General features: G+C 48.9%; 2 protein-coding genes across 4 annotated transcripts; both read right to left on the bottom strand.

The window, feature by feature from the left end:
* Window positions 1-3,302: 3,302 nt before the first annotated feature.
* LOC123148523 (cysteine-rich receptor-like protein kinase 6) lies at window positions 3,303-9,936 on the bottom strand. 3 transcript variants are annotated; one of them, XM_044567965.1, is made up of 9 exons: window positions 9,794-9,936; window positions 9,584-9,700; window positions 5,373-6,137; window positions 5,051-5,182; window positions 4,787-4,929; window positions 4,479-4,689; window positions 4,130-4,367; window positions 3,902-4,052; window positions 3,303-3,824 (listed from the first exon to the last, which is right to left on the bottom strand). In XM_044567965.1, the coding sequence occupies exons 2-9, from the start codon at window positions 9,588-9,590 to the stop codon at window positions 3,534-3,536; spliced, it is 1,938 nt and encodes a 645-aa protein (XP_044423900.1). In that variant the 5' UTR covers window positions 9,591-9,700; window positions 9,794-9,936; the 3' UTR covers window positions 3,303-3,533. The 3 variants fall into 3 exon arrangements, with proteins under 3 accessions (XP_044423900.1, XP_044423908.1, XP_044423896.1); XM_044567973.1 differs by having other exon boundaries at window positions 9,584-9,935; XM_044567961.1 differs by lacking the exons at window positions 9,584-9,700; window positions 9,794-9,936 and having other exon boundaries at window positions 5,373-6,501.
* Window positions 9,937-11,788: 1,852 nt separating this feature from the next.
* LOC123148540 (cysteine-rich receptor-like protein kinase 6) lies at window positions 11,789-15,128 on the bottom strand. The gene is made up of 7 exons (XM_044567979.1): window positions 14,247-15,128; window positions 13,632-13,757; window positions 13,390-13,529; window positions 13,095-13,305; window positions 12,754-12,991; window positions 12,501-12,651; window positions 11,789-12,288 (listed from the first exon to the last, which is right to left on the bottom strand). Exons 1-7 carry the CDS (start codon window positions 15,112-15,114, stop codon window positions 12,034-12,036), a joined length of 1,989 nt encoding a protein of 662 aa, XP_044423914.1. The 5' UTR covers window positions 15,115-15,128; the 3' UTR covers window positions 11,789-12,033.
* Between the last annotated feature and the right edge of the window lie 1,533 nt (window positions 15,129-16,661).

Below are 16,661 nucleotides of genomic sequence, written 5' to 3'. Positions count from 1 at the left end.
TCAAGCACCGCCTGGGAAGGGACAGTCGTTGTGCTTCCTTCGGACAGAACGCTATTGCGGAACTGCCGACGGCGAAGCAGGCGCCCATGCAAACTCAAGAAGGGAGCAGCGGGGCTAGGGCGCTCCACTGAAACGGCGCTCTTTAGGAGCCACCAGTGGCGAGGTGCGGCAGCAGGTGGGGCGTGATTTGGAAACATTTTGTGGACAACGGCAAGGAGGAGACATGTCATAACTAGCAGCCTAGCAGAAGGAGCCAGCTGAGTTTGAGCGCTTTATTAAAGCATTAGAATTTGAAAACATAGGTGAGCCTATCAAACTTTCAGATCAGAATTCGGTCACATTTGAAGAGTTTATTCAAATGCATTAAAAAATTCGGCATCGACCAACTCATGAGCAGCAATAGGAAGTTTAGATTGAGCAGACGTGAGCGGTTAACGGGGACAACAATGTTGAAATGTAATATTTGATTTTTTTTAAAAAAAATTAAACTACTACTGCATTCGAACATTTGAATGTGTGTAGTTTATGTATTCGGCTATTTGAATGTGTGGACTTAAAAAAATATTAGGGAGGCCGGATGTATGCAAGCAGTGTTGGATGGCCGGCTCCCACATACATGTTTGTGGATTGGTCCCCTGTCAGCAAACGGATGCGGGAGAAAATTTGCGAGTTGGCATTCAAGATGTCCTTAGGGGAACAAAACTATGGTAGTTGTCCAAATTAAAATGATCGATTGGTTTCTTGCAAATGAAAACTAAAATGACCAGTTGCTGATTAGCAATCATTTATTCCTCATAGGTATGGAAGACTACCATGATAGCTAGAAGTGTGTGCACACCCCGATAAATCGCGGATGGACATGCCATCACGCGTTGCCGATATCCATACCGCACGACTCCATGAGATTTGTGCAACATTAATACGCTTCGGCTGTATAATCAGTTCATTTATTTGTATAGCACTCAGTATTCACGCAGTATTGTCGCTGACAAGGCAGCACGAGCATTTAAATTGCTGTCGAGCATTTATGACTACATTGATTCCACACTATTGATTAGAGGAGTCATTCTCAGTGATTTGCAGCGTACAATAACGGCAACCTGCACCATCGCATGCATTTTCTCCCCATCCATTGTTCATACTGCAGCTCCTCTCTCACTCATCTTGCTTTTCTAGTTCTTGCTCTTCGTTGGCATGGTTAGCTAGAACTCATACATGGAGATTTAGAGTTTCTTTTCGGAAAAAATGGAGATGTGGAATTGTAGTTGCAGTAGTCCATCTCTCTCTCTCTCTCTTTCTCTCAGCTTTGATGGCCATGTGTCACTCAATGACTGTCTAAGAGCAGTCCATATTCCTCACCCTCTCTTTCTCTCAATCCTCTTAATCGTGCCAACAATATTTTATGTCCATTAGCTTCTACAACACCAGCATTTTAGTTCATGTCCTAGTGTCATTTATGTGTTCATCTATATCCTACATCTTCTCCAGCTCTTTCCATGGGAGTTTACTTGGCTGAATCGTAGCTCACACTTCAAGTAACCCCGTGTAAATAAATTTGCCCTCTACCTAGCCATTTCGATTATAGGATTCAACACTGTTCTTCATACACCCATCTGTATGAAGCATATTTAAAATACATGCCCCGCACAAGCCACCCCAATTAATTCGTACTGGCTGCATAAACACTAAATGACATGAAGGCCATCAAGTACCCACCAGGATTTAAGTCCAACACATCTGACAGAGTGCCTAAAGTCAACTACCAGACAAAGTGCATACAAATTTAAAGTGGCATGGCCCACTCACTACTGTGTATTCAAGGCATACAAGTTTGAGACAGCCACATTTAAACGTTGTAGATCAGTATTTTAAATGGCATGCACCACATTAACATGGAAGAACTGTCAAGACCGTATTTTGCATGCATATTCGCTTGTATCCAATTCCATTTAGGCCCAGTTCTTTTCACACAGGATTTTGCAGAATCAAGATTTTGAAAAATTCTCTCAGAGTCTGCTTCTCCCAGAATTTGTTGCTGAGTTCTTTTTTGGGATTGTAGGTTGAGATTCTGGAAAGAATTGTGTGTTGAAATGTCTGTAGTACCCTTAGACAGAAAATGTTTGATGAATTTATTAACACATTGTTGTTTCTAACAGTATCTAGTCGAATATGAGTACGAAAGTAATTTACGAATGTCATAAAAATTGCTAAATATTACATTTAGAATGGATTTAAAGATTTGTTCATTACAAAAGTGGATGAACTAAAAAAATGAATAATCTCAAGGTACGAGACTAGCAGCAATCGCCTCGCGTACTGCGTTCATGGTACCATAATCTTATGGTGGTAGAGCATTGGCACCTGTAAACGGCAATGGAGGTTGCATATATACATCATTGTCGAACTTGTCAAAATGCTCATCACGTAACTTGCCATCACGAATCCAATTGTGGAGACATATGCATGCAGTGACAATCATCTTTTGGGTCTCCGGTTTCTACCGAGGTATGCCTTCATCTCCAAGAATTCGCCATTTCATCTTGAAAACACCAAATGTTCTTTCAATGACATCTACCTATGCATCCATCTATCTAATAGATTCAAGCATCAATACATCTACCATCTATCTAATAGATTCAAGCATCAATACATCTACCTATGCAACATAAATCAGTCTATCTATCCAATTTCGCATAAGACAAATGAAGAGCAGAGAGATAGGAAAGAGGATGGCTCACCGTGGGTTTGGCCTGCTCCTCGCGTGGGCTGCTCATGGATGTCGAGGTGCAGCGCCGGTGGCCGTCCAGTTGCACCTGAAGCCCATCGGGGTCGCCGTGGAGGTGCAGCGCCGGTGGTTGCGGGCGGAGACAGGGCATAGGGGTGGATGAGAAGCAAAGGAAGAGGGGCGGCGGAGGGAGTTATGGCCGGCGGCGGCAAGGGCCTGGGCGGCGAGGTGGATCCTGCGGCGGCGAGACAACCCTAGCCCTTGCTGCGGCTGGGGAATCTTTCCCCGATGCGAACAGGCAGGGGTCGAGCGAAGGCGCTAGCTCGTTTTCTCGAGCCAGTGTGTGGATGGTCCAGTGGCATTCCGGGTGTAAATTCTCCATGGGATAGGGGTACACTTCTATTTTGAAACGTTTTCTTTGGTGGGACTTGCCAAAATCCTGAGATTCTGAGAAAATCATGCTTTTTGGTAGCTTTTGGATTGCACTAGGATTCTAGAGAATCCTCTCCAGATTTTGGAAGTGAATTCGAGTTCTTTTGGCTCCAGATTTTCCAGACTAAAATTCTCCACAATCTGCTCAAAAGAACTGGGCCTTAAGATGGCTAGCACCAACCCACGTACACGTATTTACTGAATTAACCTGGCTTATTGTTTGGGTATCATTCAATCACTATATTAATAGCTAATCTTATAGCATAGATAGACCGTCCAGATTTCATCCTCGCGCGTCACCATGTCCTAAAAATCCGTGTCCGTGCACACCCTCTCTTTACGGTTGGCAAGTGAAGTTGTTGCTATTAAGTAAGATCTATGATCGGGCCTGCACTGACGGGATCGAGACGCTTGACCCGGTGCTTGAATTGGCGCCGGCGTTTCTAGAGTAGAACGCCGGCTTGGACGGAGCCGGGAGAGAGAATGTGTCGCTGCCGAGCATCATGGCCACCGTGGACATCATCGGCCGGTCTGTTGGGTTGCCCTGGATGCACAGAAGCCCGACATGGATGCACCTCAGCGCATCGCTCTCCGACTCTGAGAAGCTCTTGCTCATGCACGGGTCTAGCATCTCCAGTAGTGTTCCGGCCGTCCAATGCTCCCATACCTGCACGATTTGTAGGATCGATGAGCCAAGCTGCACTGCAGGTTAGTTAGTCAGACATTCAGATAACAAGCACATACGGTCGTCAGGAGATCCTGAGATTGTTGGGAGTTGTAGCTGTCAGTGTTCTTCCTTCCCGTCACGATCTCAAGGACCAACACGCCGAAGCTGAACGTGTCTGATTTCGCAGAGTAGTTCCCGCGCATCACGTACTCGGGCGCCATGTATCCACTAAACAACCAATGAGAAGAGCTCATAGTGAGCTACCTACTGCTGGAAAACTTACTGTCTTTCATGCTACTACTTACTGTGTGCCGACGATGCGGTTCGTCACGCCCTGTGTCTGGTCTCTCCCGAAAATTTTGGCGAGGCCAAAATCTGAAATCTTGGGGTTCATGTTCATGTCTAGCAAGACATTGCTCGCTTTGAGGTCACGATGGACTACTTTGAGCTGAGAGTCTTCATGGAGGTACTGCAAGCCTCGAGCGACTCCGTTTATGATCTTGCACCTTGTTTCCCAATCCAGTTGCTGACGTTTCTCTTCATCTGCTTTTTCATCAAAATAATTAGAAAAAAGTATTAAGATCAGTGTGATGTTACATTCTTATTTCAATCTGTGGAGAAAACGGAGAATAGAATCATGGCTGGACTAGTTACCGAAAAGGATCAGATCGAGGCTTCGGTTAGGAACAAACTCATAGATGAGCAGCCTCTCTTGTTGCTCCAAGCAGACGCCGACCAGTCTTACAAGGTTCTTGTGCTTCAGCTTTGCAACCAAGGCGAGCTCATTCTTGAGCTCCTCCACCCCTTGCGTTGAGCTCTTGGAGAGTCTCTTCACAGCGATCTCATCGCCGTTCAAGAGAGTACCCTGAATAAATTGTATGAAAGCTTTAGCTAAACCACAAAATTTTCAATGTTATGCATAATTGCCTGCTGGCTTCAAGATATATAGGATAGTTCAGTACCTTGAACACGGGGCCAAATCCGCCTTCACCAAGTTTGTTGTTCTCCGCAAAATCCTTGGTTGCCGCTCGCAAAGTTGAAATGTCAATTAACATTGACTCTACACTTTCGATGTCTTGCGCTTCATCGATGGAATAATTTTGATCTGTTTTAATATAAAATAGATGCCGATGTCACTGACATAAGTGCATAAAATGTTTGTTTGTTTCATTTTAGGCTCTGACACTGTAGCTGGAGAGTTTTGCCTGACAAACTGACATGTATACCTGGTTGCTTTGCCTTTGTGAATGCCTGGCGCCGCCTCCTCCTCAATGTAAAGAGCCAAGCGACGAGGTTTATGGCTGCTATCGTGGGCAACAGAATTATAAGTACCATGCCAGGAGCACTGTACTTTCTCCCTGTGAATTTGGCAATTTAAGATAACTCGTGTGTCGTGTCAGGTAACTATATTTGAGTTCAATAAGAGGTTTCACAAAATTGAAGTTTGAGCGGCCGGAGAAGGCGAGTAGAGTAGAGGAAAGCAGAGGAAGAAGAGCAGAGGGGATGCACAGCGAAAGGAGAGTAGCACATGAGAAGTTAAACACTCACCCTCTGATGTCGCCGATGCAGGAGCCATGGGCACTACGGCCGGCGCCGGCGCTCCAGATCGCGCCGGCAGCTTCACGATCACCGGGCCATTCATGAAGGGCTTGGTCTCGTAGCGGAAGCTGCATCGGGGAGCAAGAAGCCTGCCGCCGATACTGTCCGTGAACTGCAACGGCAGCTGAGCTAAGATCTGGGAGAGGCAGTCCCGGCACCGGCCCGGCGTCAGGTCCGGGGTGCACTGCGCCCAGCTGTACACCTTGGGGAACTCCCGGTCCAGGTCGGCTTGGCCGGTGGCGTACCGCCGCGTGGAGTTGTACGCGGCGTAGTCGGCGGTGGCGTTCAGGAGCGTGGCCACGGTGCGCTGGTACCATCCCGGCTCCGACGTGGCGTTCCCCGAGTTGCGGACCGTGATGCTGAGGTCCAGGCCCATGGGGCCGGAGTCGTCGGCGGAGAGGAACTGGACGTCGGAGTAGCGGAGCATGCAGGCGTCGTAGTAGATGACGGCGTCCTTGGAGCCGGGGCAGACGTTCTGGAGGTTGGCGAAGGCGTTGACGAGGCAGCTGGAGCAGGCCCTGGAGCTGGCGTCACCGCGGCAGAGCGCGAGGGCCGTGACCTTCTCCGGGACGGCGCCGGCCTCGGCGGTGGCGAAGAGGTTGGGCGACGCCGAGGCGTTCTTGGGGAGCGCGGCGGCGACGAGGTTGAGGTTGGCCTGGTACCGGCTCTTGTCGTCGAATTCGCCGCCGTCGCCGCACAGTGGCCACGGCTCTCCTGCGACGTGGCCGCCGGGCGCGAGCAGTAAGACGGCAAGGACGAGCACAGACAGGGCGAGACGATGGGCCGCCATTGAGCAGAGCAACACGCACGGTGGACGAGCAAAGGTAGCTTTTGAGAACGGGGAAAATTTAATAGCAAGTGGCCGCCACCCACTCACTACAACTCGGGCCGTGTTTGCATATAGCAGCTTCACCTTTAATTTCCTTTGCTTTAACAATTTGTGCCCAAATTATCTCATTAACAGTTTTTAACTCAGACTATTCTATTTCGCGAAGTTTTGCTGGTTCTCACCCCATTTAGGGAATAGTTTGCCAGTTTTTACCCCGTTTAATGATCTACTTCCTCCGTTCCTAAATATTTGTCTTTCTAAAGATTTCAGCAAGTGACCACATACGAAGCAAAATGAGTGAATTTACACTCTAAAATATATCTACATACATCCGTATGTTGTAACCATTTAAAATGTCTAGAAAGACAAATATTTGGAAACGGAGGGAGTATCACATAATTATCATCTGTAAGTACACATGGCATGGTTAAAAGGGAGGTAGTACCCCCTCCCACTAGTGATCAAACCCTACATTTGACACTTTAGTGTCTCGCTATTGCCGATTATCATTTCAGGAGGGCAGTGTTCACGTTATAATATATGTTTCTACGTTACAAAATTTGAATCAAGTATAAGATTAGTGTATTTAAGTCATGTAATTTTCAACTGATACAACATTTGGCATCATCGACAAAAAAATATTGTAGATCTAATGACTATTTGGTTCGACAAATGGTGTATATTCTAGTATTTTTTTAACGATGTTTGTTTTTTTTTTGCCGGATTTGGGCCCGAGGCAGGCCGGAGCGGGCTATCCGGATAGGCAGGTGCGGTCCGGGAGGTGTTCGTGGAGGTGTTGGGGCAGCACGGTTGTCTTGGACTCTTGGTTGGACGGCGGTGTGATCCAGGTAGCTGACGTTCAACGGTCGACGCGGATCTGGTTTCTGGTGGTGGACGACGGCCGACGGTGCTCTGCTATGGGGGGTTGACTTGGTCCGCGTTGGATGCCTTCGCGTTGTGTCCCTCTTGCTTGGTGTTTGTGGTGGCGTTAGTTTGAGGGATGCCCTCCGGGCGTTGCGGTTTCGTCATACGGATCGGTGGCAATGACCATGGACATGGCGGCGTTCGAGCATGCTCAACGGTGGCTGTCGGCAGTCACTAGGTTGTCCCCCCCCCCCCCACCCCAGCCCCGGTCCACCAGGATCGGCTGGGGACGCAGGCGTGGCCGTTTCCTACTATGGAGGTGCCGACCCAAACCCGGTGGCTGATGCCGGGCTGGGAGTGAAAGGTGGCCCCTTTCACTCTTACTACTGTGGTTGGGTGGTTGAGACGGGGATGATCAACGGTGCCCAGGGGCATGGATGCGGGATGGCGGTCCCGGACGATGGGCTCCACGGTTAGCTTTCCGACAGGCTTCGTGGTAGCAGTGGTGGCTTCATCTCTCGGTCGTGTGGGAGAACGGGGAGGTAGCGGTGGGAGGTTCATACTTGCCATGGCAGTGCCCAGATCTGGGATGGACAAGCTGACCCTCGTTGAGGTCGTGGTCGAGACTCCTCTTGGTGGTGCAGGCGTGTGTCCAAGTGAAAGCCCCGTGCTTCTGGCGACTGGCGCCGCCGTCGGCGACGCCCATGGGTGCCGCTTGCTTCTTGAAGACGGCATCGTGGATCTTGTCTCTGTGCTAGGGCTCACGGTGAAAACCTTTGTCTGTTCTCAGACTCGGCAGCGGTGACACTTCGCGCCGTCACCCTCTTGGGGGAGTTGTCATTGAGCTCAGGGGTCTGTGTTCGGGCCTTGGCGAGGTGTTAGCATGTTCTAGGCTCATGTTGTATCTTTTTTATATGCTTTGTAAGGGGACCTCCCCATCATATTGTATCGTTCGGCCGTGTATTTTGGTTCGTTGCTTTATATATAAAGCGGGGCGAAAGCCTATTTCGAGAGACTTGTTTGTTGTGTCCATCACACCATCAGAGGCTATACATTCTTTCAAGTTTCAATACGGTTGTATCACCTTAATATATCAATTTAGTGAAATGTCCTTCAAAAAAATTGACGCTCTTCTGGGTTGAAAGCAGACCATTGACATGGAGGCCACTCGCCCCAACCTCCAAATATGAAGGTCAGCATGCTCGATTTATTTTGCAGTTCGTGGGAGGTACGGCGACTTTACTAGAATGTTTTCTTTTTGACTGCGATCATCATACGGATGATTATTATGACAATCAGCCCGATATGATAACGCGTTGATTTTAGGTGATGGATGTCTGTCCAGGGCCATAGACCCGACATGCTGCTAGTGGCTATCTAGCCATACCACTGAACTTGGACTTTGGAGGAATTTAATACGGATTTCACGGACTAGTAGAGATGGACCAATAGGATTGCGAACTAGGAGAGGAAGAGCCCGCACCCCCTGAAAATCAAGGGGCAGAGAGATTGGTTAGCAGGAAGGCCTGTAAAACCCCCGTGAGTCTCCGTGAGTCTAGCATTTTCGGTCCACATAGTCTGCCGGACGAGCCGGGGCGCGAGGAAACCATGGAATTCCCAAGTGGCATTCGGTGTCATCGTACGTGTAGACGCAGAGCGGAGACGCATGCGGTCAAAGTCCTAAAGGCAGGCGGCTACGAAATCATCCGTCAACCAAATCTTTTCACAAGTGTTTAGAAATCATCTTTGGCTGGACCTCGCCGGCGGCGACCCATACGAACACCGCGACGCAATTGGCGATGCAACTTGCTGCCTTCCGTTCTAGGACACATTTAGATGTGACATAGTTATGCCACATCTAAACTGATTTCCACTTTGTTTGTGGTGTATTTTTTTATTCTAGTTTTTATTTTGTTTCCGATTGCTGCAAGTATATTTGTGGGAACTTAGATGTGACATCTTTAAAAAACATTTAGATGTGAATTAGACAAACTGATGCAGAAACGGCCGGATCATTGTTAAACAAGTCACACCCTACGTCGTCCACTAGACCACGGGCACGGGCTGCGCATCTTGCCGAACAATGGATTACTAATTCTTTAGCCGGTAGGGGCGGACCTAGAACAAAAACTTCCCGGGGTCCACGTGTACGCCATAAATGATGGATACTATGCAATAATATACACAAAAGTAACCCATTAAATAGCTTAAAATGTCCAATAATAAAAAATAATTATCAAAATGAAGTGTTCCCTTGAAATTCTTGTTGATTGTGTAAAATTAAACAATAAAAAATAAGATCTCCAAACAATAGGAACAAATATGATCAGGCAACATAAATTCCCTCGTAATTCGTTGATTATTATGTTATCACAAGTGCACAAGGAGTTACACTATTTGTGTTTGTAGGCAGAAACAACAAATAAAGCTTGCTCTTCGAAATGTATGGTTGTGAAGTTAAACTTACTTGACATTGTGTCTTAATGCTGCCGCACCGTCGACAAATAATCCAAGGTTCCAAATGGATGTGAATCACTAAGGAAAATTTATCAAATCACAGAATCCGTGTCTCTGTTGCAATACCCTTGAATTTGAAAACACCGGCCATACAATCTAGGTAAAGAATTAGAGAAAATTGGGATATGTACATATGTTTCAGACAAATTGGCGACCTTACCGAGAGCAATACTATTTCCTTTGATTATTTAGCAATCTGCAGCCGCCAGCGAATGAGCGCAGGGAATGGCGGCTGATGACTAGCAATTGCTCAGGGGGTGAGGGGCGGCGGTGCTGCGACGGAAGGAGGCAAGCAGGCACCAACCGAACTGGCGCAGGATAAGCACGTATGTGAGCGGTAGGATCCAATCGATCGCTATCTTGTTTTCTTTGCTCCCTCGAGACGATTGACAGCCGGATGGGCCTTCAACTAGATGGGCCGTGCCTGAGCTCACTCCAACTAAGTCAACGGGTGTCTAGATTAATTTTTTACCGGTGTCCAAGCCTCAAATACGAAGTAGTATACACGTAAGCGCAATTTCTACCCGGTGTCCTGTGACACCGGCTACGTGAACGTAGGTCCGCCCCTGTTAGCCGGTACTTGGTCTTCACATAATAAGATGCTTAACTTTGACATGGACGGCTTTGCCACTTGCGCGGGCGGCTGATCAACTTTGACTCGTTGTTTGTTTTCCACTCGATGACCCACTCGTGGAAAACTGGCGCGTCGAGGATTATGGTGGAGCCAATGGACTGGTTTGTCTCGCCGGGTAGGCTGAGCATGGTGGTGGGGGACATAATGGCATCTCTAACGCGGACCCTTAAACCGCGTGTATGTGGTCCGGACGTGATTTTGTCATTTAATACGGTCCTGTATCCGTCTGCCAGCCGGTCCGGAAGTCTTTTTTTCTCGCAAACTAGGGGAGGGGCTTTGCGGACGTCCGAACCGCTGCCACACACGCGTCCGACAACTCTGGCCCACCCACCCACCCCGACCCCCATCTCCTACGCTTTCTATCTGACGCCCGTGCCGCTTCTCGCCCTGCATTCATGCCGGTCTAGAGCATGCAGCGGCCGACATTGATGCCGCGTGATGTGACCGGACGTGAGGATGACATTGACAGACGCAACCTCTCGGGCGACGGCGCTTGAATGCGGATGCAGCGTCCTGAGAAACCAACTTTGGGCGTTGCGCCACATTAAAGCAGATAGACAAGTCTCCAGTGATGGAAAAGTCTGTTCGGCGCCGTCCACAAAGTACTCTCCAGTGATGAACAAGTCTTGGGCCTCGACACCGGCAGACGGCTCCGGAGGATTGTGGCGACACCGTCTTACTCGTCGGCGGCTGGCTCCTCCGCAAAGGAGGAGATCATCATCTCGTCCGGCGACGAGGAGGACCAGCACCGCAACATCGGTGTCGCCGCACCAGTCACCGCCGCAGACACTCATCCTCTCACAGGACATGATGTATGCGATGATGGATACTAGTCACGAGGAGCAGATGGAGCTGATGCTCCGTCGCTCGCTCCTCCACGTCCAAAGTCCGGCGGCGCCACCGGAGACGCTTCTCCGTGCTGTCAAGCCGGAGCCCACTTCCCCTCCCTGGTCTCCCCCGCGCATCCTTGAAAGTACCTGGGATGGTTTGCTAGGGTGTTTTGGAATTCTTTTGCTTCTCTTGGGTTGTCTTTGCGGACTACTCGTAACAAATTTACGATTGAGCATTTCTTTTACAAACTGTCATACTAACTAATTGTTTAAAATGGTTGTCTTTATTCAGCAGTGGACCCCTCTCGCTAAAGCCTTGGATGTTGATGGTGTTGCATTGATAGTTTCCAAGATCCGCGCCTCCACTATCACCGTATATACCCCATTGCCCCCCTTGGAGAACCGCCGCAAAGTTTATGTGTTTATTGTCAAGCCTACGCATCCTTTGGTTTGATCATTTAGGATTTGTACGTGGCTTGTTTGCCCTGAACTATCCATGCCTTCCTGTTGAACCTTATTCTGAACCTTGCCATGATGTCTTTATTTATAAAGTCGGGCTTCTGTCTTTTCTGTAAAAAATGAACACGGTAGCTCTACATGTTTATCCATACATACCAACACACATGTGTCCAACGAGTCAATAAAAACCACACTTTAGCAGAAATGCATGTATGTAGCGAGTGCACCACAATGTTATTTAGTCATTGACTCAATAAACCCACTTTAGAGCCAAAGTGATTTTAACATGGCCCCTCTAACCTCTTCTTTTCACATCGGAGGTAAGAAGGTAAGAGTTACTCAGAATCACTACTTAATAAAATCAATAGCTCGGGTCTATTATACACTTTTAGTAAAAGAGAAGGTAAGAGGGCCCGTGTTAAAACTGCTCGGAGAGTCGACCTCTTTCATTTTCAACTCAAGAACATGTTAATTGCACTAAGTTGACGCGATGCCAAAGTTGTCGCTAGACTTCTTGGCGTAGAACGCCGGCTTAGATGGGGCCGAGAGAGGCACGGTATCGCTTCCGAGCATCATGACCACAGACGACATAAGCGGTCGATCAGCCGGGTTTTCTTGAACACAAAGAAGTCCTATATGGATGCACCTTAGCAAGCCGCTCTCTGAGAAGCTGGTGTTCATGCATGGATCCATCATGTCCAACACCGTTGTGGCCATCCAATGGTCCCATATCTGCACCATTTTTAGTAGCCATGAGCTTAAAATTAAGTCTAAGTGCATGTTTCCACCCGTTTTTTCCCCTAATTAGCCAGAAAGCTCTCTTCTTAATTAATGAAATGGGTAAATCTTTGCCTTGTTAGAAAAAAAAACTGTGGCCTACTAAGTGGTTAACACGTTGTTCTCTAGTAATAATGGTGTTAGATATTCGAACAACAAGCACATACCACATTAAGAAGATCTTGAGATTTCTCAGAATTATTGTAGTCATTGTTCTTCCTTCCCGTCACAATCTCAAGAACCATGACACCGAAGCTGAATGAATCAGATTTCACGGAGTAGTTCCCACGCATCACGTACTCCGGCGCCATATATCCGCTGTAAGAACATGGTGGGGTACATTATATTTAGTTACTTACCACTAGATTATTAAGCAACATACCACTTGGATTGGCCTGATATAAGTGTTATAGTACTTACTATGTGCCGACGACATGTTTCGTTATTCCATGGGTCTGGTCTTGCCCAAATAGTCTCGCAATTCCAAAATCTGATATCTTCGGATTCATTTCTTTGTCAAGTAAGATGTTGCTTGCTTTGAGATCACGGTGGACTACTCTGAGCTGGGAGTCTTCATGGAGGTATTGCAGTCCTCGAGCAATTCCATTAATGATCTTGTACCTCTTTTCCCAATCCAGTTCTACATGTTTCTTAGCATCTGCTTTTTATTATTAAAATAAATGGACATAGAATATATTATTGTCGAATATGTAGAGAGAAGGAGGCCATAATTGACTTGAGCATGCTTCAGTTGTAAGTACCGAAAAGGAAGAGGTCGAGGCTTCGGTTAGGAACGAACTCGTAGACAAGCAGCCTCTCTTGTTGCTCCAAGCAGACGCCAAGAAGTGTGACAAGGTTCTTGTGCCTAAGCTTTGCAACCAAAGAGAGTTCATTTTTTAGCTCCTCTACTCCCTGTGTTGAGCTCTTCGATAGTCTTTTCACGGCTATTTCGTCGCCGTCTGGAAGAATACCCTAATAGATTGAACCAAAGTTAAGCTCAATTAACAAAATCTCAATATGGTTGGCAATTTTAGTAGAAATATTTCTATTTAGCACCTTGTACACCGCACCAAATCCGCCATCACCAAGCTTGTTGCTATCTGCAAAATCCCAGGTTGCAACCCGCAAGGTTGAAATGTCAATCAACATCGAGTCTACACTTCCATTGTCCTCCTCGTCAGCGAAATAACTGGGATCTGTTTAATGGTGGATAACAATGTCACAACGAGTACATAGTCTAGGTCGTTCTGGGTCCTTTGAAATCTTTCCCGTTGAAAATTGGTGAATTTTGCACATACCTGACTGTTTTGTTTTTGCTAGTGGCCGCTTCCTTCTCCAGAAAAAGAAGCAAGCCACAAGGTTTATGGCAGCTACAACAGGCAGTAGAATAATAAGAACCATGCTAGGGACACTGTATTTTCTCCCTGTGAATTGAGCAATGTACAAGAACAATGTCAGCTCAAATGGAAAATATGTTAGAAAGAGTATTTTTTCACATATTTCTCTCTAAATTTGGATTGCTATCTCATTTGATTTGTAAATTGGAACCATTTTTTTTTCTCTAGGCGCTCTAACTTGAAAATATTTTCCACATGGCTCCTTTTGTTAGAAGCTAGGTACAGAAATGTTATTAGCGTACTATAAACAAACATCTAGTTAATTTAACCTCCTCCAAAAGTACACACAAATAAATGCGGTTTTATCATGGTATCTTTCAGGGTTTTTTTGGGGGGGTTCATTGCCAAAATTTGCCAATTCTTTTCAAAAAAAAATTAGAATGTGAATCATAAAGTATAGAAGGCTGATTGGTCCGTTGCCAAAGTCTGGAAACACTGAATTGTTTGCTGTCGATCACTGTGCCAAATCGTTGGTAAGGCAAATGCAAGCATGGTAGGGTGAAAATTAAAGCTCACCTTGTGTGGATGCCGTCGCCGGCGTCAAACCCGTGGGTACCGCAACAGGTGCAGGTGCAGGAGCTGGTGCTTGGGTGCTCGGTGATGGTGCTGGCAGCCGCACCATGACAGGGCCATCAAAGAAGGAATAGGTCTGGTACCGGAAGCTACAGCTGACCTGAAGAGCTCTGGCTCCCGTACTGTCCACGAACAGCTGCGGCAGCAGCACCATGTTCTTGGCGAGGCACTGCCGGCACTGCGACGAGGTCAGGTCTGGCGTGCACTGCGCCCAGCTGTAGATCTTGGGGAACTCCCGGTTGAAGTCGGCCTCCCCGGAGGCATACCGGCGCGTGGAGTTGTACGCGGCGTAGTCCGCGGTGGCGTTCACGAGCCTGGCCACGAGGCTGTTGAACTGGGCCTGCTCGGACGTGACATTTGTGCTCTCCCAGTACCTATATGTCCGCGCCGCCACCGGCGCGGGGTCCCGGGAGGCGTTGGAGTAGTGGAGCGTGCACGAGTCGTAGTACATGGTGGCCACCTTGCTGTAGTCGCACACGTTGGGCAGGTCCCGGAAGGCCTGCGCGAGGCAGCTGAGGCAGGACGTGGCGTTGGCGTCGCCGCGGCAGAGCGCGAGGGCCCAGACCTTGTCCGGGGCGGCGCCAGCCTCGGCGGTGGCGAAGAGGTCCGGGGACGCCGAAGCGTTCTTGGGGAGCGAGGCGGCGAGGAGGTTGATGTTGGCCAGGTACTTGCTGCCTGCCGCGAATTGGTCGTCGCTGCAGTCCTGCCACGGGTATCCCGCGGCGCCCGGCGCGAGCAGGGCGGCGACGGCGAAGATGGCCACGGACAGGACAAGCCGGTGAGACATCATCCTCGGCCTTGTGGCGGGCATGGTGGAACGAGCAAATGTTGGAACGTATGTTTTGCAAGAAGGAGGGGGGGGGGGGGGGGGGGGGGGGGGGGGGGGGATTTAAAGTTGCTAGTGACAGCCTAGTGCACGTCCTTGTCGACGACGACCATGGCGACTGGCAAAGCAAGTGCATGTCCGTTTCTGCAACTACCATTCGCACGTCCCGATCGCCCGTGACTGAGAAAAGTACTTCCTCGTTTTTTTAGTACTAACGGGCGGGGCGAACCTTCTCCATGCCATTGAATATAGTCACAAACCATACGTCGGCATGTTCAGTTTGGGTTCCGTTGAATTGAAGGGGTTTTACCGGTTTGGATGTGCATGTTCAGCTTGGGTTCCAGAGCACCAACCGATCAGGCGGGTGCCCCGGCAAAGCCATGGAATGTAATGCTCCTAGCAAAGTTAAAATATACATGTGGCGGGGCTCCGCGTGGAGTGATGCCGGGTATGGGGGGGTTGGCACACGGACACATCAAAGTGTCTCCCCCATTCCTTGTCGACGACCATGGCAACTGGCAAGGCAAGTCCTTGTCCCTTTTTTGCAACTAGCATTCACGTCCCAATCCCCCGTGATTGAGAAGTACTCCCTTCGTCCGAAAATTCTTGCCTTATATTTATCTAGACACGGATGTCGTCCGAAAATTCTTGCCTTATATTTATCTAGACACGGATGTACGGGAGTGCGAGTAGTTGTAGGAGAGTTGATGGAGAGCGCGCTCCCAACGGCTCCTGTACGGCCGGGCGATCCCCGTGCCGCGGGCGGGTGGCTGACGGATCTGTAAGCGTGCGGCGAGCTAGACACGTGGACGACGGTGCGGCAGGGTACGGGGAGAAGGGCGGCCTTGCCCTCGAGCTCGCGCCAGCCGGCGGCGTCCGGTGGGAACAGTGGCGGAGCCAGCACCTGGCGAGCTGGGGCAGCTGCCCGGGCTCCCATGCTGCATGTCCATGGAATTGTAGTAGAGAAAATTAGATTAGTGAAGAGTTTGCTTGGGCAAAACCTTATTAACATGGCCGCACGTCAATCTTGCCCGGGCTCTAAACTTGAGCTAGCTCCGCCACTGGGTGGGAACCGCTTTTGGGTGCTGGCGGGCGACAGCTCGGACGACGATGAGGTAGGGCAGGTAAGTTCGGGAGGCAGTGAGAGCGAGGGACGGTCGCGGGCGCGGCCGCCGTGCTCGCTGGGCGACTTTGTCGCGAGGGCTGAGGAACTGGGGGGTTCCTACCTGGCGGGTCGTCACCGGCAATTCGCGCCGGGGGGCCGTGGTGCTAGGCGTCGGGCTCCGCTGCGAGGCGGGGCTCCTCAGGAGCAGCAGCAAGCACTACAAAAAAAATACACTTCCGTGATGATACGTGTTTGTCACTGTAGGTCGCGTTTTTTGTCATGCATGTACATCCATGACTATTTTATGACAGAATCAAGATAGTCATACCTGTGCTATCGTAGAAGTGTTCCATGACATTACCAAAATTATCATCACGGAAGTGTCCACTTCCATGACGATAAATCACGCGTCACAGAAGTGCTTTCG

This window comes from Triticum aestivum, chromosome 1B (genome assembly GCF_018294505.1).
Source record: "Triticum aestivum cultivar Chinese Spring chromosome 1B, IWGSC CS RefSeq v2.1, whole genome shotgun sequence".
Taxonomy (NCBI): Eukaryota; Viridiplantae; Streptophyta; class Magnoliopsida; order Poales; family Poaceae; genus Triticum; species Triticum aestivum.
This window is presented reverse-complemented; position numbering and strand designations above follow the sequence as displayed.